This window comes from Sorex fumeus, unplaced genomic scaffold (assembly GCF_029834395.1).
Source record: "Sorex fumeus unplaced genomic scaffold, SorFum_2.1 ptg000042l, whole genome shotgun sequence".
Taxonomy (NCBI): domain Eukaryota; kingdom Metazoa; phylum Chordata; class Mammalia; order Eulipotyphla; family Soricidae; genus Sorex; species Sorex fumeus.
Window position 1 is genome coordinate 3,529,347 of NW_026606099.1, and position 23,091 is coordinate 3,552,437.

The following is a 23,091-nucleotide window of genomic DNA, read 5'->3' on the forward strand; positions in this document are numbered from 1 at the left end:
GCATTAAATTTTATTTCATATTTGGATCTTATCAGGGCTGGAGCGATAGCACAGCGGTAGGGCGTTTGCCTTGCACGCAGCCAACATGGCCGACCCGAGTTCGATTCCTCCGCTCCTCTCGGAGAGCCCGGCAAGCTACCGAGAGTATCTCGCCCGCATGGCAGAGCCTGGCAAGCTCCCCGTGACGTATTTGATATGCCAAACACTATAACAAGTGTCACAATGGAGACGTTACTGGGCCCGTTCGAGCAAATTGATGAACAATGGGAGGACAGTGACAGTAACAGATTTGGATCTTATTTATGGTAATAATCATACCTTACCTGTCTTTAATAAAATCTTTAAAGAAATTCTGTGCTAAATTATTTGCGTTTACGTTAAATAGGTAAGGCCTACTTATGTAATTTTTCCCCTACATTTACATAAATAACTGTGGTTTGCAAGGTTGTTCATGATGATTTGTTATAGGCATTCAATATTCCAAATCAATCTCTCCACCATATCACCTTCCCTCCACCACTTCTCCATTTTTCCCAACCACCCCTCAAGCCTGTCGCCATAGCAGAATGTATTTTACATTGCTTGATATCAATACATTTCTAATAGAATGAAGAAAAAATATTTTCTTAGAAGAAAATTACTGTAAATTGTATCTCACCGTGGATCAGGGAGACATTAAGTATGAGGGATTACTGAAATGTTGTTACAGGTTAAGCCTCCTTCTGTGTTACTATTTGGTTAGCCACGATTGGCTGCCTCTTGTTACATCCCATCCGATCTGGAATGCTACTACTGGATTATCAGTATTGTAGAGTGCAGGGAGTCCAGAACTTTTAACTGGTTGGTACGGCTTAAGTAAAATTTTGAACTGGGCAGCTGCCTTGGACTGTGGATGTGTGCTAGGACTTTTGGAATTACAGGGAGGTGGGGGGGAGGCAGCCCATCTGGACTCTTAGAAAGACCTGCACATCTGAATTTTTAGCAGGTTAATTTCTGGGTGAGACTCTGTCTTAGGACAATGGAGTCCTGCTGGAGGCAAGGTGGCAGTTTTGCAGTGCAAGAGTGAGCAACTGCCAAGGCTCTGTTTGGGTAACCGGCCCTGAAGGAAGACATTTAAAGTGCGGTCACTTTTAAGAAGAGTGATTTGGGGGCCAGAGAAATAGTGGAGCAGGCAGGGTATTTGCCTTGCATGCAGCCAACCTGGGTTGAATCCCGAGCACCCAATATGGTCCCTGAGCCTGCCAGAAGTGTTCCGAGTGAAGAGCCCTGAGCACCATCAGGTGTGCCCCCAATTCCCCCCAAAATAAGGATGATCTGGTGTCACTCACCAGTGTTCAGAGTAATGAAGAACATATTGTAGATTAGTTATAATACTAGGCTTACGGTGCTTGCCAGGAATTGCAAATATGATTGTGATATGAGGGATCACAGAAAGAAGTGCCAGGATCATTGCAATCAATATGTCGGGCTATGCCAGGGGTGAGATTGGGCTCATGTCTGCAAGTTAGGCCTTCTACCACTGAACAAATTCCCAGACTTATCAAGACTGTTTCATATAAAACTAAACATCTTCCATGAACTGCTTCTGGCACCAGAGAAGCTCATTAACAGCCATGATCCAGAGACCCAAATAAATCTCTAAAGAGAGTCACAAGCAACACAGATGACTCCGCATCCCACGAGTCGGGACTGGGTAACCTCCCCACATTTCCCTGTTCTTTCGGGAGCCTAGCAATCACGCCCACAAACTGCCTCTGGCACCACATAAGCTCATTAATGGCCATGATCCAGAGACTCACAAATAAATCCGGGAAGAGAGCCACAAGCTGCAGAGATGCCTCCAGATTCCAAAGTCACCATCCAGTTAAAAATTTAATTCCAACTCTATCACCCTATTAAAAATTTCAGAATTCCTGGAGCAACATCTCATACTCTATGCCACTGACATACCAAGACATACCAAGAGCAACACACCACATTTGATGGGGTGTAAAGCAGAAGGCAACTTATCACTATATATATATATATATACACACACACACACACACAAACATATATATATATGTAATATGCACACAAAAGGCTCGAGCTACAACAATTATCTCTTATACAAGGATTTAATGGCTCGAAGGTGAGATACAACAATTTTCACACAACTTCCTTTAAGGAAAAACTTTAGGGATCATTTTTAGCAAGATGGGGCTGGAGCGATAGCACAGCGGTAGGGCGTTTGCCTTGCACGCAGCCAACATGGCCGACCCGAGTTCGATTCCTCCACCCCTCTCGGAGAGCCCGGCAAGCTACCGAGAGTATCTCGCCCGCACGGCAGAGCCTGGCAAGCTCCCCGTGACGTATTCGATATGCCAGACACAGTAACAACAAAGTCTCCAATGGAGACGTTACTGGGCCCGCTCGAGCAAATCGACGAACAACGGGAGGGCCTTTACCTTTACCTTTACCTTTTAGCAAGATTATTCATAACAAAGAACACTGTTGGTGCCAGGTCATTAGGAGGAGTCTCTGGATGCTGCCCTGCAAGCTGGAAGCAGAACCGAAGTCCCATTTTGAGTTAAGTGGGCAAGCTAAGCTGGGATGATTTAGAAAAGTACAGCATGCTCTCATACGTCTGCCTGGTCACACATTGTTTTGGCATACAAAGCAGAAGTTTCCCCCTCTCTTACACATTCTTTTTTGTTATTATTATTGTTGTTATTATTGTTATTATTATTGTAGGATATTATTAGTGTAGAATAACATTGTTTTGTCCTTCCTGCATAGCCTCAGGTAGTTTAGGTTGATTGGGTTGCTCCCATCACAGTGCTCCCATTCCTCTGTGTTATTAACTTTCTTTGTGCTCTGTTGACTTGTAAATATTGTTTTTCTCTTCTCCCTAAGTCCTTTGCATAGTTTATTCAAAGCAATGTCCTTTTTGTATGGACACAAGAAGACATGCTTTTGTAATGTGACTCTCAATAATATTTCCCTCTTGGGCATCTGTTCTCTCACCTAAGCCTCAGCTGCCTTTACTTCCTAGCACCCCCAAAAGCAGGGTCCCAACGAGAGACTGGATGGAACCAGGGCAAATGGTAAGCTATGTGCTACCCTGGCATCAAGATGGGCCTGGCCAAAGCACCATAATGCTCACCTATAAGAGCTTGGTCATGGACAAATGCTGTCATCATCCAAAAAGTAATAACTAGATTTGGACCCTGCTAGGGTTAGGAATGATTAATCTGGCCTGAGCACTGTAGTCTGAGTCTATGGCAAGATGTTCCCGGGAAAGCTGCCCTACAAGCCTCAATGTTATCTGTTACTGTGTCCATACAAAAATAGCTAGTATTGATATGTTGATAGTTATTGGACTGAGGAAAAGAGAAAAACAGCTTAGGAGGTATTTTGCCCTTGGGCAGTCAGGAAGGGCTTTAGCATACCTTTTAGGTGGGTCCTCAGGAAGGGCTTTCTTATGTTGATTTTGCTACCTGCCTGACTGGGTGCAGTGTCAGCCCAGAGTGCAGGAGTTGGAGGCAAGAGAGCCACAGAGAGGAGAGAGCACAGGGCCAGGGCAGCAAGATGGGCCGCAGAGAGACTAGCAAGGGGAACATGTGCTTGAGAGAACCTGGGCCCTCCATAACATAAATTTCTTCTATGGGATAAACTTCCTTGTAATAAACTGCTACAAAGACCAACCAGCCTGGCCCTCATCTTTTCCTTCGTCTGTCCTTGGCCAACAACCGTCCCAATCCAGGCCACACATAGTGGCTCTAGGGCACCGAACACAGGCGGTGCCCGCAAACACACAACCTTCAGAGTGCATAGTTTTTTACAATCACGGTCCTGGAGAGACATTACAGCTGGTACACTTGCCTGGCACACAACTGATCCAGGCTCAATCCGTGGCACCTCATTTGGGCCCCCAAGCACTGCCTGGTATAATAAGTGAGTGCAGAGCCAAGAGTAAGTCCTGACAGCTCAGATAGAGAAGGGAGCACCAAATAAAGGGTGTTGGGAGGTTCCTCTCAGGAAGGGAAATGCGTGATGAGAGTAGACTACAGACCAAACAAGATTGTCACTCAATGTCTCTTTTGCAAACCACAGCATTCAAAAGGAGAGAGAGAACAAAAGGGAATGCGTGGGGTGGGGGGTGGGAGGGATACTGGGACTGGTGTTGGTGGAGGATGGGCACTGGTGGAGGGATGGGTGCTTGATCATTGTATAACTGAAACCCAAGCACAAAAATTTGTAAGTCTACAACTGTACCTCATGGTGTTTCACTAATAAAAATTTAAGAAAAAAAAAAAGAGTAAGTCCTGAGTTCCACCAGGTGTGGTAAGGAAAAAACAAAACAAAACAAAAAACATCTCAGAGGCTGGAGCAACAGCAGAGCGGGTAGGGCATTTGTCTTGCACGCGGCCAACCTGGGTTCGATTCCCAGCATCTCCAGGCCCTGTGCCAGGAGTAATTCCTGAGTGTATGAGTCAGGAATAACCCCTGAGCATTGCTGGATGTGACCCAAAATGAAAAAAAAAAATGAAGCAAAACATCTCACCCTGCTTTGCATGTGGGAGACAAAATTTAGTCCCCAGCACTGAATAGACCCCTGATAGCACCTGGTGTAATCCCAAGCATAGAGTCAAGAGTAGTCCCTTGAGTACCACTAGGTCTGGACCCACAAAAAAAAAAAAAAAAACCCTTGCCATGGGCTGGGGAAATGTTCAAACAGCTGAAGTACATGTTTTCTATATGCAAGAACCCAAATTCAATCCCCAGCACCACAAGTTTCCCCAAGAATCACTGGGTTGATCTAGTGGCCTCCAAGCACCGATAGGGTGGCCCACTCGTCCACTAGCACTGAGGAGAGCAAGCAATGAACTATCTGCTTAACCGGCCAAGTATCACCAGGAATGGACCCCACGTCCCCTGAGCACTGCTAGGTAGTTTCCTCCCACTCCCACCAAAAAAATCACCAAGGGGACAGGAAGATAACTTAAAGGGGTAAAGTCTTGCATGAATCTCTGTTACTACCTAGTCCCAAAGCACTAACAGTCACAGCCCTTGGTGGCTCATGAGCACTGTAAGTAGGCTACCCTCCCAAAAATAAAATCTCGTCAAAATCCTAGGGAGATAGTTCAAGGGATAGAGCACATGCCTCGCACATGCAAGGCCCCAAGTTCAATCCTCAGTACCCCTCTGAGCACCATCTAATGTTGCCCTCCTAAATCCAACAACAATTAAATATTTCCCAAAATGGGAGACAAAGTATTTCAGATAGGGATGAATCATAAATACACAGAATAGGTTTCTGTGGCTGTTCTACCGTGGAGATCCTGCCTGGCCAAAGACATCGGCTTTCGATCCTCTCCTGAAGACCCCCAATAAAATGCTTTGATCTCTTGGGACTGCAGCAATAATACAGCAGGTAGGGCATCTGCCTTGCACAATCCAGATTTGACTACAGTGTCCCATATGGGCCCTGAGCACCACCAGGAGTAATTCCTGAGGGCAGAGCCAGGAATAACCCTGAGCATTGCCAGTTGTGACTCAAAAAGTCAAGTAAATAAATAAAATGCTTTGATCCCAAAAATAAATAGGATGATTCTTCCATCAATTGTCTTATAGATATCGTTATCTTCTAACTTAAATATGAACCAGAAACTATAAGTAATAAATATGGATGATACAGAATTCCAATGAACAGAGCCTTGTTAGGAAAAAAAGTGGTTAGAGATCTTTCAATAAATTGGAGGGTGTTTGTTTGCAAGCAAGAGGCCCAGGTTATAGGAAGCCAAGAGCCCTCTCATAGACCCTGGCCATGGTTCCCACGTTAGGAACTGCTTGGGACAGACATTGGTGACAGTCTCCCAGGGCTTCCTGACCTCAGCGGATGCCTGATCTATAGCGAAGTAACATCAGGCTGACAGTTATCTTATCTGGCCTTATCTATAGTAACCTCCAGGATGCATCTACTGCCTAAGACCCTTTGATACACAAATGTAAAGCTCAGGATGCACCTACTGCCATAAGACCCTTTGATGTACAAATGTTTACCCTGAATGTCAGGTAAAAGCTCCTTACTGACCTTACCATGTATGGTTATATTGCTTCTGCTCCTGATTGGGCTGCCCCGACCTTATATAAACAGCCTGTAGCCCCCCAATAAAGTTCTGTCCCTTTTTCTCTCTGCTTCTAAACTGTACTCTGTCTCTTGTGTCTTGTGTTCATTTGGTTGGTCCCTCCTTGCACCACTGGATCAATCCTCAGGCCACCTCCACGGGCCGGAGAGTGGTTAGCGGGGCCCCCTGCACCAGGTTACATCCCTGGTATCATATTTTCCTCCCGGTCACGGTCACGGTCCTCCCGTTGTTCATCGATTTGCTCGAGCGGGCCCAGTAACGCCTCTATCATGAGACTTGTTGTTACTGTGTTTGGCATATCGAATACGCCACGGGTAGCTTGCCAGGCTTTGCCGTGCGGGCGAGATACTCTTGGTAGCTTGCCGGGCTCTCTGAGAGGGGCGGAGGAATCGAACTCGAGTCGGCCATGTTGGCTGTGTGCAAGGCAAACGCCTTTCCACTGTGCTATCACTCCAACCCTATATTTTTCTCCCATCACCGTCAAAGGTGACCTCCTACCCCCAACACTAAGCCAGCAGTACATACACCCTGAGCACCACAAGGAGAAAGGGGAGGAGAGGAGAGGAGAGAGGAGAGGATGGGAGAGGAGGGAGACGAGGGAAGGGGAGAGAGAACTGTTGGAAGCCAATATTAAAATTTCTAAGTAAGTGTACAATATTAACTTTTTAAAATTAAAAAGTACTGGGCTGCATTTGACCCAGCAATACCACTCCTGGGAATATATCCCAGAGAGGCAAAAATGTATAGTCGAAGTGACATCTGCACTTGTTTGTTCATTGCAGCACTCTTTACAATAGCCAGAAACTGGAAGAAACCTGAGTGCCCGAGAACAGATGACTGGTTAAAGAAACTTTGGTACATCTACACAATGGAGTACTATGTAGCTGTTAGAAAAGATGAAGTCATGGAATTTGTATACAAGTGGTACTACATGGAAAGAATCATGCTAAGCGAAATGAGTCAGAAAGAGAGGGACAGACACAGAAAGATTGCATTCACCTGGGGAATATAAAGTAACAAAATAGGAGACTAACACCCAAGAATAGCTGAGATAAGTACCAGGAGGATTACTCCATGGCTTAGAGGCCAGTCGGGCATTCTAGGGGAAAGGGCAGCTCAGATAGAGAAGGGAGCACCAAATAAAGGGTGTTTGGAGGATCCTCCCAGGATGGGAGATGCATGCTGAAAGTAAACTATGGACCGAACATGACTGCCACTCAATGCCTCTTTTGCAGACCACAACACCCAAAAGGAGAGAGAGAACAGAGGGGAATGCCCTGCCACAGAGGCAGGGTGGGATGGGGAGGATGGGGGTGGGAGGGATACTGGGATCCGTGGTGGTGGAAAATGGGCACTGGTGGAGGGATGGGTATTTGATCATTGTATGATCGAAACCCAAGCACAAAAATTTGTAAGCCTACAACTGTATACCTCATGGTGTTGCACTAATAAAAATTATTACAAAAAAAAAAAGTATTGGGCTGGACTGATAGTATAGTGAGTGGGTAGGGTGTTTGTCTTGCACATGACCAACCTGGGTTCAATCCTGGCACCCCATATAGTCCCAAGCATATCATGAATAAGCCTGAGTGTGGCCCAAAAACAAAGAGCAAAATAAAAGCAAAAAAAAGGAGTAAAATAGAGGCCAGAGACATAGAACAGTGGAGAAGGCACTTCATTGCATACAGTCGGCCCGGGCTCTATCCCTGGCACCATGTACGGTTCCCCAAGCCCTATCAGAAGTGATCCCTGAGAGTAAAGCCTGACTCTACCAGATATGCTGCCCCAATTTTTATTTATTTATTTTGGTTTTTTGATCACCTACCTGGCGATGCTCAGGGGTTACTCCAGGCTCTGCACACAGAAATGCTTAAGGACCATGTAGGATGCTGGGGATCAAACCCGGGCTGGCCACAAGCAAGGCAAGTGCCCTACCTACCTACCTGTTCTCTCTCTCCAGCCCCTCCTCTCAAAATTGAAATTATTACAACAACCTCTTTGTTTATGACTCACTCACTTTTCCCCCCCCAAATTAAAGCCCTATTCTTGGGGCCAGAGGGATAGTACAGGAGGCAGGATGTTGGATTTGCACACAGATGACCCGTGTTCAATCCTCAGCATCCTATACTGTCCTCTGAGCACCACCAAGGGTCATTCCTGAGTGCAGAACCAGGAGTAAGCCCAGAGACAGTTGGGTGTGTCTCAAAAGAGAAACAAAAAAAGCCCTCTTCTTGACTTTACTAAGATAAAAATTTACTGCAATCCTATTAATAACAACAATAAAAAAAGAAAATGCTTAGACATCTAAGAGGAAAGACAGAAATTTGTAAACATGAATTAAACCATCACGGTATCACTGTCATCCTACTGTTTGTCAATTTACTTGAGTGGGCACCAGTAACGTCTCTAATTGTTCCAGCCCTGAGATTTTAGCAGCCTCTCCTTACTCGTCTTTCCCAACAACTGGAGGCTCAGGTCAGGGGAATGAGACCTATTATTGTTACTGGTTTTGGCCTATCTACCCAAGGAGCCACGGGGAATTTGCCAGGCTATGCCTATGAGGGCGAGTTACTCTCAGTAGCTTGCCAGGCTGAGAGGTACATATATATATAATATATATAATATATGTATATTATATATATATAATTATATAAATATAATTTATTGCCTACTGTCTGAACCCCATCAAATATGGTGTGGTAATTATGGAAAATGGGTAGGAAGTGTCTCATGATGTGTCCAGGAATATGTTCACTCATATGTGAGTCTCTGCCCCAGCGTATGGAAAGCGGCCTGGAACATGGCGGCAGTTGGATAGTGGAGGTTGGCTGCCGGGGCTGGGTCCCTTGGAACAGGGCTCTCACCCACTCCCCTCTGGGGCGCCCAGAGTGAAAACAGCCTGGCGTGATGTCCAGTGGCATGTTATGGGGGCCTCATTTTATGCTCCCTTCCAGGAGAAGCAGCTGAGTTCTGGAGGGTGGCTGATGAGGCCGCCGGCAGAGAGTGGCTTATGGGTCGCCAGCGATGAGGATCTCTGCTCCCACGTCCCATTGAGCCCAGAGTCCAAGGTCACAAAGTTCCACATTACCTATGCAGAACTTTGTGAATTAAACCATAAAAAGAGAAAAATCACACTAATTACAACGCCCCTCTCGGGGAGCCCAGCAAGCTGCCGAGAGTATCTCGCCCACACGGCAGAGCCTGGCAAGCTCCCCGTGACGTATTCGATATGCCAAACAGAGTAACAACAAAGTCTCCAATGGAGACGTTACTGGGCCCGCTCGAGCAAATCGATGATCAACGGGAGGGCCTTTACCTTACCTTTACCTTACAACTCTGTAAAAACTGTGTGTATATTAGGGCCAGAGAAACTATATAGGAATTAAGATGCTTGGGTTGCATGTGACCAACCCTGGTTCAATCCCCATGCTATAGACAGTCCCCACGCAATACCAGGAGTGATCCCTAAGCACAAAGCCCCCAAGTACGGCTAAGTGTGGCTCAAAATTTTAAAAAAGTAAATATTTAGGGGCCAGGGCGATAGAAGAATAAGTAGAGAGCTTGCCTTGCAAGCAGCCAACCTGGGTTCTATCCCTGGACTGCATATAATTCCCCAAACCATGCCAGGAATAAGCCCTAGGCACAGCCAGGTCTGACCCTCCCCACCAAAAAACTAAGCGAGGTTATTCAGGCTCATGTTCTCACCCTGAATACATATCCTGCTTACTTGTTTCAAATGTTTCTTTGCCTCTTGCATTTTACACTGTGGAAAAAGAAGTCTGTGTCCTCTTAAACACATACATCCTCTCTCCTCTCACATCTAAGTTTTGTTCAATAAAAATTACCTTATGGGTCAGAGCAATAGTGCAGTAGATAGCGTGCTTGCTTTGCACGTGACCAATCCAGGTTCAATTCCTTGTATCATATATGATCCCCTGAGCGGGCTAGGGGTGATTCCTGAGGGAAGAGCCAGGAATAACCCCTGAGCACCATTACATGGCCCAAAACCAAAATCAAACCAATTAAAAACTATCTTGCTTAAAAAAAAAAAAAAAGACAACTTGACTCTATTATTTCTGGATTCTCAACACTACACTTTATTGAGTTAAAATGGTTTCAACATACATTTCTGCATAGTAGAAAGATATGACTAAGAGCATTTAAAATGATGTTATTATATTTTAATGAAAAGGAATAATTCAGATTCATGTCATTTTTTTAAATTTAGCACAACCAGCAGTGCTACTCCTGACTCTGTGCTCAGGAACCATATGCTCTATGGAAAATGAAACCTGGGTCCGGTGCATGCAAGGCAAGCACCTTAACCCCTGTACCATCCCTTTAGCCCTCACGCACTTGGTTGTGTGCTTGGTTGTGATACTAGGGACCACACACGTTGTTTTGTTTTTAGGGCCACACCTGGCTGTGCTCAGGGATTACTCTTGGCTCTTTGCTCAAGATGACTCCTGGAGGGCTTGGTGCTGGGGATCAAACCCAAGTTGGCCAATATCTCAGAACATTTTAGTTTTAAAACCTGAACAAATTTGGATGCAAAGCATCAGAGATCATACTCTAGACTGCTGGAGATTCTCAACAGGAGATCCAGTGGGATCATATTTGGGCGTGTGGCATGGTACCAGATATCAAACTCTAAGCTCCGCCCCCTTAAAACAGGTTCCTTCCCAACTAAGCTATCTCCAGGCCCCTGCGGGAGTATTAATATTTTTATTTGATAACCATAGATATAAGTTTCTTAGATACATATGAGAATTATTCATCACTTATAACCGCCATAAACCAAAGATAATACCTTGGGGTGAGGAAAGGTTTTGCTCTTGCAGCTTCTCCTGAGAGAGGAGTCCCAAATAGCTGAGAACAACATATTTTGTTTCATAGTGAAATCCTAGAGGCACTGTAGTAGAGGACGCCATTGAGCTCCAAAAAGGTCTATTTACAGGTGAGCAAAACCTAAAAACATAAAAGTGTTTTTTTTCAGCTTAAAGTTTATTACAGATCAATATATATCAACCAAATGCCAAAATATTTGACTTTACAGTAATCTTTTAAAAGTGCAACTTCAGGGACCAGAGCAATAGTACAGTGGGTTGGGCATTCGCCTTGCACATGGCTGACCTAGGTACAATCCCCAGCATCCCAGATGGTCCCTCATACCGCCAGGAGTAATTCCTCAGTGCAGAGCCAGGTGTAACCCCTGAGCATCGCCGGGTATGACCCAAAGAGCAAAAAGACATATAGTGCAACTTTATTTACAAGTGAGAATTCATTCAAAGTTTTTATCCAAAGTAAATGTCCTGAAACTGTACAGCAGGTAGGGCCCTGTCCTGCACATGGCCACATCTGGCTTCAACGCACAGCACCCCACAAGGCCTCTTGAGCTCCACCAGGAGTGATCCCTGAGCACAAAGCCATGTCAAGAGTAAGCCCTAAGCACGACCAGGCATGGCCAGTTCCCAAACCATAGAAGACAAATAGAACTATTTGAAGCCAGAGAGGGCAAACATGTTCCATGTAGAAAGAATTTTTCATTTTTAACAAAGTAAGTTTCCCCTCTCTCTTCCTAGTTTTCTTAGTTCCCGTTTTCACCTACATGGAACAATACACCTCTTTCTCACCCCCATCCTAGTCAACGGAAATGTCTTAAGAGGCTTCCAAATAAGTTGCCTTCTACTAAAAACAATACAGAGTGCTTTAAGTTCACAAATATCAGTAAGAAATTCAGAAAATTAGTAACAAGAAAACAAAGACAAGAAAATAAAGCAAAATTTAAAATATCAAAAAAAGTCCTAGAAGAAAAATACCAAAAATAACTCATGAAAAACCTGAAATATATAGAAGTTTATAGAGGGGTGGAGTGATAGCACAGCGGGTTGGGCAGCCAACCCAGGTTCGATTCCCAGCATTCCATATGCTGACCCCCCCCCCCCCCCAGCACTGCCAGGAGTAATTGCTAAATGCAGAGCCAGGAGTAAACCCTGTGCATCGCTGGGTATGACCCAAAAAAAGCAATATATATATATATATATATATATATAGAGAGAGAGAGAGAGAGAGAGAGAGAGAGAGAAAGAGAGAGAGAGAGAAACTGGAGGATCTGGAGAGATAGTACAGTAGGTAGGGGGCTGGCCTTGCACATTGCAGATTCAGGTTCAATCACCAGCACCATATATGGTCCGCAAAAACACACCAGGTAATCCTGAGTGCAGAGCTAGGAGTAAGCCCTGAGCACAGATGGATGTGCCAAAAAAAAAAAAAAAGTGGGAGGCAGGAGAGACTGGAGATACAGTACAGGGGCTAAAGCAATTGCCTTACATGTGATCAGTCCTGCTCCATCCACAGCCTTAAGTGACCCCAGAAGCACAAAGCTGTGAAGAGCCTGTAAGCACTGCCAGGTATGACTCAAACACTGGTCCCCCTTCCCTCTCTCCCTTCTCCTCTCCCTCTCCCTCTCTCCCTCTCCCTCTCTCCCTCTCCCTCCCCCTCCCTCTCCCTCTCTCTCTTCAGATTCTCAAACAGGCACAGGACTGTGCTCTACCACTGCATCACTTCTCTGTCTCCAAATACTTTTTCAGGGGCCAGAGCGATAATACAGCACGTAGGGATAATACAGCTGACCCGGGTTCAATCCCCAGCATCCCATATGGTCCTCCAAGCATTGCCAGGAGTAATTCCTAAGCATCTCTGGGTGTGACCCAAAAAACAAAAACAAACAAAAAAAAAATTCCTTTTTCAGGCTGGTGAGATAGTACAGGAGTAAAGACACTTGCCTTGCACATGGCCAGCCCAGGTTCAATCCCTGGCACCTATAGGGGCCCTCCTGAGCCCTGTCAGGAGTGATCCCTGAGCAAAGAGTCAGAATTAATCTCTAAATATCACTAGATGTGGTCCCCCCCCAAAAAAAATTTATGGGAAAGAGAAATAACTCAAAGGACTGAGCACATGCTTGCGTAAGGGAAAACCCAGCTCAAACCCCAATACTGTTCAATCCCCTAAGCAACGTCAAGAACAGCTCCAGAGCACAGAATCAAGAGTAGATTCCCACACTGCAGGGGCGGCCCCTCAACCAGAGTGCATTTATAGGTTGTTATGACATCAAGATTTATTTGGGCAATCAAAAAAAATTCTGGTTCACCAATCTCAATTAACAAAATATAAACACAGAAGGTTTAACCTGTAACAACGTATTAGTAATCTCTTACATAAGGGTTTAATGGCTCCATAGTGAAAATACAACAATCTTCACTTTCTTCTAAGGAAACATTTTTTGATCGACCTTTTAGCAAATTATTTATAGCAAGCAATACAAAATAAGTTATTGAGGGCCTGCTCAGGGGGCAGGCTTAAGGGATGGCTGGGAAATTGGAAATATGAGTGGTGGGAAGGTGCAGTGGTGGTGGGACTGGTGTTGGAATAGTGCATGTCCACTAAATAGATGACTTAATAAAGTTATAAAATAAAAAAGAAAGAAATTCTGGTTCAGCAAAACCACGGCCATATTGACTCACCCACCAGCCCTGCTCTAATGATTCACAGTTAACTCTGAGACGAAAGCCAAGCAGCTGAAATTCCTGGACACACAGGTCCCCACAGCTGAAAATTCTGGGGTACTCACTCTCAAGACCATGCCTACCTCCCACAGCTGCCATCATGTCAACTTACTGGCCCAGACTATAGATCCTGAAATCTCTGGACTGCGTGACCACATACGACTCCAAACTCCTCAACACTGAAATTCCAGTGTGAGCACACCAAATCAGATGGGAAAGTAACATAGAAGCCAACTAACCTCAACAAACAGAAACAATTTAACACAGGAGGCTCAACTAGCAACAGCTTAGTAAATCCTTAGATAAAGACTGAACCTAGAGTGAGAGATAAAAATTTTCACATTAAAAAATTGATTTTTATGCATATCTATTTTAATATTGGAACTCTGTTATCTACTTAATTTCAACTCTAGAATTGTAAAAAAAAATAAAATGTAATCATAAAAAAAATAAATAAATAAAATGTAATAAAATGTAATGTAATTGTGGTTCAACAGTTCGAAGTTTTGTTTGTATCTTCAGGAAGCAATGCAATCAAATTATATTAAAATATTCAGGAACTCAAACACTAGGCCTTGGACTTATAAGTTTTCATAAATTATGAGACTAGAGAAATAGTTCAGTGTGTAAGGCACTTGCCTTGCACAGAACCAACCCCAGTTTGATCCCCAACACTCCGTATGTCCCCCAGAGCATCACCAGAGTAATTCCTGAACAAAGCCAGAACTAATACCTCAGCATCACTGAGTGTGTTCCCCCCCAAAAAAAAACTTTCAAAAATTATTAACATTCCCCAATAAAAAAGCAGTAGTGTTATGGCTTACATTATAGGAATGAAAACTCACATTCATTGTGTTCTTATACTGTAGCTTCACTCTTTTGTTTTTTGGGTCATACTGAGTGATGGACAGGGGTTACTCCTGGCTCTGCATTTAGCAATTACTCCTGGCAGTGCTCAGGCAGGACCATTTGGAATGTCGGGGATTAAACCCGGGTCGGCTGCCTGCAAAGCAAACATCCTACCCCCTTTCTCTCATTCCAATCCAATGTGGCTTTACTCTTGAAAGACAGTATACTGGATCAAATTTTTAGATTTCTATTTATTAATAAGATAGAATTCCAAATACACAGTAAAAAAGTCAACCTCATCCAGGGAAATGATTCAAGGGGCCGAATGCTCTGAATGCAGGAGTACCGAGTTCAATATTAGGCACTGCATAGTCCCCGAGCACCACCAGAAGTAGCATTTGAGAGGTGCTGGGTGTGATTCCCAACATACGGATAAAGTAAGTTTTCTGAGTCTGTATTTGATAAAAAACATTGCAGTGGACATTTTCATTTTCTTTCAGGGGCTGGAGGTAGAAGAGGGTTGGAGCGACATCTGTCAGTGCTCACTCACCAGGGATCACTCCTAGCAGTACTCCAGAGGACTACATATGCAGGGGCAGGAATTGAACCCAGGTCAGCGGAGTGCAAGTCTTACTCCCTGTACTTTCTCTGTGGCCTCAACAATTTCCTTTTCAATTTTCTGCCTACCTGTCATCAGAACCCAATTTTCTATCTGCAGAGAAATTCCATGCATCGATCTTTTAATTGTTGGGCCATACCTGGCGACACTCAGGGGTTACTCCTGGCAGCACTTAAAATCACTCCTGGTGGAGCTTCTTGGAAAGCCAAGTATGAGCCAGCGGTGACGGGCCAACTGCAATCTCACGGGAAGGGGGACGGTACCGGCTCATCCTTCACGCCCGAGGTCACGAGTTGCCCCCCAGGAGCAGCGCTCCGCACGGCCATGGCTCCAGAGGCAAAAGGACTTAATCCAGAGCCCAGCAGTTTGCGGCAGAAAAGTGAATGGACCATGCATAAAACTACGGCACCATGCCTCCCAGGGGAGGGAAAGGGTGTTGCTCCCTTCTGCCTCCTCCCTCCCCCCACAGCAAGGTGGCTGCCGCCTCAGAGCTTATTGGACCGAGGTCCTGAGTTGCCCTCCATGAGCGGCTCTCCAGCACAGCCATAACACCAGACACACAGAAACCAATCTCGTAATTATCTGGCTCTTTGCAGAAATCCAAAATTGCATGGCCGCTACATTATATGATTCTCATAACCAGCTATAGAAAACAAAGTATTTCACAATGCCTTTACAGCAATTCTGATTGTGGGGGGGGGGGGGGGATTCTAAACAATAATGGTGCATCTTTTGTTGAAATAATGAATGTAATAAATGTAGAGAAGAGTTAAGTGGAAATCATCTGCCTCACAGGCATTGGGAGGGGTGGGAGGGGGGTATATTGGGGTTCTTGGTGGTGAAAAATGAGTACTGGTGAAGGGAAAGGTGTTTGATCATTGTATGACCAAGAGTTAAACCTGAAAGTTAGTAACTTCTCCCACAGTGATTCAATAAATAAATATAAGATAAAAAAAAAAAACTATTCTTAATAAAAAAAAATCACTCTGGTGGTGCCTGGGGGATCATTTGGGATGCTGGGAATTGAGCCCAGGTCAACTCCGTGCAAGGTATGTGCCTTATCTGCTATACTATCTCCATGGCACCCCCCTGTGCCAATCTTAAATGGCTAAAATGGACATTTCCTTCTGTCCCTAATCTTAAATCATTAAGACTCCTTAATGACCAAAGTCCAGACAAGGTGGAGGATCTCACCGAGAATGGAATCTGGGAGAGAAAGAATTCAGCAGAGGCAGCATGTGGGTCCAGCAGCAGTGCCCTAACGATCCCATTCCCAGGTCCTGATGCGGAGTCTGTAGCAGTTTCCTTCTGATTCCAGCCTGTATCCTATGTATAATTCATCAGTTTTCCCATTCCATCCATTCTGTAAACTATCTCTAAGTTCTATTTCTGCTCATAATAGAACTGCATTGTGCTGTTTAAAACTAAAACTTAGCTGGAACTGGGGCTGGAGCAATAGCACAGCAGGTAGGGCGTTTGCCTTGCATGCGGCCGACCTGGGTTCGATTCCCAGCATCCTATATGGTTCCCCCAAGCACAGCCGGGAGTAATTTCTGAGTGCATGAGCCAGGAGTAACCCCTGTGCATTGCCGGGTATGACCCAAAAAGCAAAAAAAGAAAAAAAAAACCTTAGCTGAAACAAAAACCAAAACCAGAATTCAATTCTCTTCAAATATAGCACTTCCTTAATTATAACACACTACATTCATATAGAAATTATTACACTAAAATTATAACTTAGGAAAAAATTTCCTAATTCAGCAGAGCTCATATATAGATCTACATTGACTGAAAGAGAAGAAAATGTTTTGAAAGATTGTCTTTCAAACAAAGATAAACATTTTTTATGTTCAAGACACATTTCCCCCATTTTACCCCCAGTGCTTCACACATTCAAAGAATCAAACCCAGGGCCTCACACATTCAAGGAATGTCCTCTCCCACTGAGCTATATCCCCCAGTCCTCAACATACACTAACTATTCCGGGGGCAGGGGAAGGGGCATTCCCCTGCGGTACTTAGGACCACTCCCAGTGATGGAATAATGTTAAGGCTGATGGTGCTGGAAAACACACACACAGCATGTGCTGTGTGTGTGTGTGTGTGTGTGCGCGCGCGCGCGCACACGCACGCACACTAGTGCGTGGATGGATCTTGTACCAGTAATGAAATCTGGGCTTCCCACATACAGAGTACTCAGCACCGAGCTCTCTCTCCAGCCTCCAGTACACACTTTCACTGCCAGGTGTAGCAGTGCACACCTATAGAATCAGCTACTCACAACGCTGAGGTTGCAGGATTACTTGTGCCCCGGAGCTCTGGGCTGCAGGGTGCTATAGTAAAGGGGGAAGGAGTCCCACACAAGCTCAGCATCAACACGGCAATATCCTGGGATGGGGAACCACTAGGTTGCCTAAGGAGGGGTGAAGCAGCCTAGGTCAGAAGACACCAAGTATTCTATAGGTATTAGGCACAAAGAAATTTAAGGTAAATGAAATTCCCTCAGGAATTTCCAAACAAGTAAAGGAAAACAAAATTTATCAACAAAGCTGTGGATGCTCACATGCACAAGGCACCAAATATCCCCTTCTCACCCCCCGGCATATTGCACTGAGAGTGGCCTTAGTCCTGAGGTCTATCAGCTAAGAATAAAGGTCTATGATTCAAGTCAACATCCACAGAATGAGAAAAGAGGAACAACCTAAAAGAGGTAGCAAGCAAGTCTTCCTGGGAAAGGTTAAAAGAAAGCAGAAATTGGGAATGTATATAAAGTAAATCTTTATAAAATGGAAAATTTGAGCCAATCTTTTTTTTTTTTTTTTTTTTTTTTTTTTTTTGCTTTTTGGGTCACACCCGGCAATGCACAGGGGTTACTCCTGGCTCTGCACTCAGGAGTTACTCCTGGCGGTGCTCAGGGGACCATATGGGATGCTGGGAATCGAACCCGGGTCGGCTGCATGCAAGGCAAACGCCCTACCCACTGTGCTATTGCTCCAGCCCCATGAGCCAATCTTGAAACATAAGAAGGTATTCACATTTTGAATAAGCTGGAAGACAGAATAGGTTGAATTTTACATGTAAAGACCACTGAAGAGAACAAGTGTTTGAAAACAACATGAAAAAAACATGAACGCAAGGAATCTGACATGGCAAAATTCAAAGATACATGTGGAATGAGATTTAGGAGGAGTAAGAACCAATCAACATGTGTTCTTTGTGTACAATTCCCTAGGTCACTGAAGGAGAGTCTTAGGCACTTTGGTGGTGGTAAGATATGGAAGTATGTACATTAAAACCATAAATGTAAACTATTGTAAACATGTAACAATTACACATATAACAATTAAATTTTAAAATAACCTTTAAAGGGACAGAGAGACAGTATCTGAGCATGGAGCCAGGAATTAGCCCCGAGCAGAGTCAGGTATGGCCCCCAAACAAACAAAAATAATGATAATTTTTTTTCTTTTTTGGGGGGGAGGGGGGCTACACCCAGCAGTACTCAGGGCTTACTCCTGGCCCTGTGCTCAGGGACCACTCCTGGTGAGCTCAAGAGATAATATGGGGGGGCTGGAGCGATAGCACAGCGGGTAGGGCGTTTGCCTTGCACGCAGCCAACATGGTCGACACAGGTTCGATTCCCAGCATCCCATATGGTCCCCCAAGCACCGCCAGGAGCAATTCCTGAGTGCATGAGCCAGGAGTAACCCCTGAGCATCGCCGGGTGTGATCCAAAAAGCCAAAAAAAAAAAGAGAGATAATATGGGGTGCTGGGAATTAAACCCAGGCTGGCCACATGCAAGGCAAGTACCCTACCTGCTATACTATTGCTCTGACCCCCCCCCAAAATATTAATAATCTTTTAAAAAGTATTCTGGGCTTGCTCTTCATGTCCTCACTTGTCTTTTTCCTCCTTTTTTTTCCCCACTCTAGAGAAGATTGTGTTCTCTCTTGAACTTTTCTCTTTTTCTCCAATCATGCCTAAGTAAATTTCATTCAATAAAAACTATCTTGCTTTGGAGCTGAGAGATAATACAGCAAGTAGGGTCCTTGCCTTGCACACAGCTGACCTGGGTTTGGTTCAGGCACTCCCATCTAGTCCACCGAGCACTGCCAGGAGTAAGGAGTAAGGCCTGAATACTACCAGGTGTGACCCAAAAATCAAAATCAAAAGACAAAAAAATAATTCCTGATTCAGCCAGAAAAATAGAAAAGCAGCCAGGTTACCTATCTTACATGCAGCCAACCCATATCCAATCTCCAGCATTACATACACTCCTCTGAGCCTACCAGGAGTGATCACTGAGTGCAAAACCAGAAGTAAGGCCTGAGCACCTCCAGGTGTACTGAGCCTACCAGGAGTGATCACTGAGTGCAAAACCAGAAGTAAGGCCTGAGCACCTCCAGGTGTAGCCCAAAAGCCAAAATAATAATAATAATAATAATAATGATAAATAAATAAAACCCATTCTGGAGACAGTTTAAGAGGTAGAATGGCGATTGGAGACAAGGACACACAAAATTTAGGGGAATGTTGGAAAAATCTCAAAGATACATGAAAGCAGGAGTATCAGGCTCTGTACAGGAATTACTCCTCACAGCGCTTGAGGGACTATATGAGATGCCAGGGATCAAACCTAGCTGTGTGCATGCAAGGCAAACACCCTACCTGCTGTACTATCTCAATGGCCCCTAAAATTTAAGAATTTAAATATCTGGGGCAAGAGAGATGATATAGCAGGTAAGTTACTTACCTTGCATTTAGACAACCTCAACTCCTGGCATCACAGATCGTGCCCCAAGCACCACCAATAGTGATTTCTCAGCAAAGACTACAATGAAGCCCTGAGCCCAGCTGGCTGTGGCCCAAAAAACAAACATAAAATTCCAGATATGAGTACTCTTTTGAGAAAGCAATCCAGATAATTTTATGCAAAGTGTTATGACCATTTCTCAAATCAGATTATTGTAGGAAGAGTTTGATGGAGAAGGGTAAATTCATTTTGGGGTATACTAATGTTCAGAGAAGTCCACAAAGAAGACTAACACAATGTCTCTTTGTACAAGAGATACAAAGTTCTTGGAGGAGAGAGATACAAAGTACTCTGGGGCCAGGGAGATTCTGCAGTGGGCAGAGTGCTTGCCTTGCACACAGCCAACAGTTCAATCCCTGGCACCATACAGTTCCCGTGAGCCCCACCAGGAGTGACCCCTGAGCACTGAGCTACATATAAGCCCTGAGCACCACTAGATGTTATTCCTGAGCACAAAGCTGTAATAGTCCCAGAGCTACACTGGGTGTGGCCCAAATAACAAACGGGGGGGTGGGGGGGGAGTAACCCGAACAAACTAACGAAGAACGTGATCTGGAAAGAGAAGGATATACCAACATTTTAGAGGAATTGGGGAAAATAGTCCAGGAAGTTGGAACACATGCTTTTCCCAGATTATTTGCTTGTCTTCCTTGTTTTGGAGTCAGACCCAGGAGCTCTCTGGGCTATATCCTAGATTTTTGCTCAGGAATCACTCCTGGAAGTGCTCAGGAGACCAGATGCACAGTGTTGGTTGTGATCTCAGGTTGGCTGCATGCAAGCCCCAAGAGCCTTACCAGTGGTACTATCTTTCCAGAGTCAGGGAGGCCTAGATTTGACCCCCAGCACTGTATGGTCTCCCAAGCACCACTGGGAGCAATGCCCTTCCCCACCAAGTACCAAGCTACCGGGAGTAATATCCAAGTACTGCCAATTATGTCCAAAAAAGCAAAAATAACAGAAGTTTTAGGGAGGGAGTAATATAGGATGAAAAAGCATAGCTGATAGATCACTTCACACTAGAAAAACATCAGAATGTATCTCAAGTAGTAGAGTACATAGAGTACATGCCTTGGATGTGCAAAGCTCCAAGCCTGATTTCAGGTACTCCCCCCCCCCCCAACTCCAACAATACAATATGTAGAGCTCACAACAACAACAACAAAAAAGTTCAGAATTATTTGATTATAGATAAAAAAAAAAAAACCGCAATTTAAAATTAGGACAAAACTAGTATTTCAGAGGTAGCCAAAAATGAGAAGTCAGCAAAAAAGATCTTAGACTAAATTCGCAAAAGTTAAGAGAGTCTTCAAAAAGGAAAAATAAGTAACAGGCTGGGAAGATGACCCAAAGACCTAGAGTGCATGCACTGCAAGTGGGAGCTCTGAACTCCATCACTGGTAGGTACCACATTATCCCCAGAGCACTACTGGACGTAGCCAAAAATACAAAGCAACAGACAGCAGTGAACAAGGCCAGAGCAATAGTACAGCGCTTGCCTTGCATGCAACTGGCCCAAGTTCAATCCCCAGCACCACAAATGGCCCCAAGCCACCAAGAGTGATCCCTAAGTGCAGAGATGGGAGTCAGCCCTTATCACCATGGAGTGTGGCCCAAAGACTAAAACAAAAAACAAAAGAAAATTATTGAACAAATGTGTCAAAGTGGGATGAAAATGAAGTCATTTGGGGTAAGAGCGATAGTACAGCAAGTATGGCATTTGCCTTGCATGCAGCTGACCTAGGTTTGGTCCACAGCATCCTATAATTCCTAAGTGCAAAGGCAGGAGTAACTACTCCTAAACATTACTTGGTGTGGCCCAAAACAAAAAACCAAAAAAAGAAAAAAAAAAACCCAACAAAAAGAAAAAGAAAAGGAAGGGAAATCAACTGGATTTAACATTAGAAAGTCACCCATGATTTCTGACAGGATAATTCTGTTTGGCAGGGACAATGGCAGGGTAGGGAGATGATTGATGACTACATGGGAAATGAAGATGCAGAGTATAAAAAATTAGGTTAGGCTAGGTTGAAAGCGTCCACAACAGGAGGACACGTGGCATGTTGGAATTCCCGAGGTCAATCCTCAGCATGGATGAGCTCACTGCTATAACGAACTACTGGGTCCAGCAGGGAGGTGCCTCAAAATAAAGGTAATCATGAGGCCAGAGTGATAGTGCAGCAGGTAGAGCGCCTGCCTGGTAAGTGGCCAACCCGGGTTTGATCCCCGGTACTCCAAATGTTCCCCCAAACCCACCAGGAGTGATCCCTGAGCCCAGAGCTAGGAGTAAGTCCCAAGAACTGCTGTGTGTGATTCAAAACCCAAAAAAATTAAATGAAGTATTGAGGAGGCAGGTTGAGTTTCCCTCTCCACCCCGAGCAGAGCCCTGGCAGCTGAAGACCCCTGAAACCCAGCCATAGCCATGCTCGAGACCACTCTCCACACACACAGACAAGCCTAACCCATGAAGGAACCAGCAGAGGAACCCAGGTGTGCAGGATCCGGGGCTGAGATCTCCAAGCCTGCTCGGATAGGAACTGGGCCTCCTCCACCCAGATCCCCCATCTTCCAGTAGCTAGGCAGTTACACCCACCAACTGCCCCCCGCACTGTGTAATCCCATCAACAGCCAAGATCCAGAGACTATAAAAACCAAGCTCCCAGAAGAGAACAACGCAGTCTCCTGCCGCGGAACCTGGCTGTCTTCACTGGGGCCCCTTGGGGGAGGGAGGGGGGGACGGGTTGAGTTTCCCTCCCCGCCCCGAGCAGAGCCCCGGCAGATGAAGACCTCCAGAACCCAGCCACAGCCATGCTCAAGACCACCCTCCACACACTCAGACGAGCTATCAACAGCCAAGATCCAGAGACTATAAAACCAAGCTCCCGGAAGCACGCAGCCACATTCAGAGCCACATGACCTCTTATTATCTAGTTCTTGCTCTCAGAGAACCCAGCAGGACAACTCTACCAAGTGTCCTGCCCACACACTCGGGAGCCTGGCAAGTTCCCTGTGGTGTATTTGATGTGCCAAAACCCAATAACAATGATGGGTCTCATCCCTCTGACACTGAAAGAGCCTCCAATGTGCCACCGTTGGGAAGGACGAGTAAAGAGAGG

General features: G+C 45.0%; 1 protein-coding gene across 1 annotated transcript in view; it reads right to left on the reverse strand.

Annotated features, from left to right (window-relative positions):
• Positions 1-23,091, reverse strand: part of BCL2L13 (BCL2 like 13) — an 85,056-nt gene that overhangs the window by 53,315 nt on the left and 8,650 nt on the right. The window contains exon 2 of the mRNA XM_056120210.1: positions 10,942-11,099. Within this exon, the coding sequence (XP_055976185.1) occupies positions 10,942-11,062 (121 nt within the window). The 5' untranslated portion in view covers positions 11,063-11,099. The remainder of the gene's footprint in view (positions 1-10,941; positions 11,100-23,091) is intronic.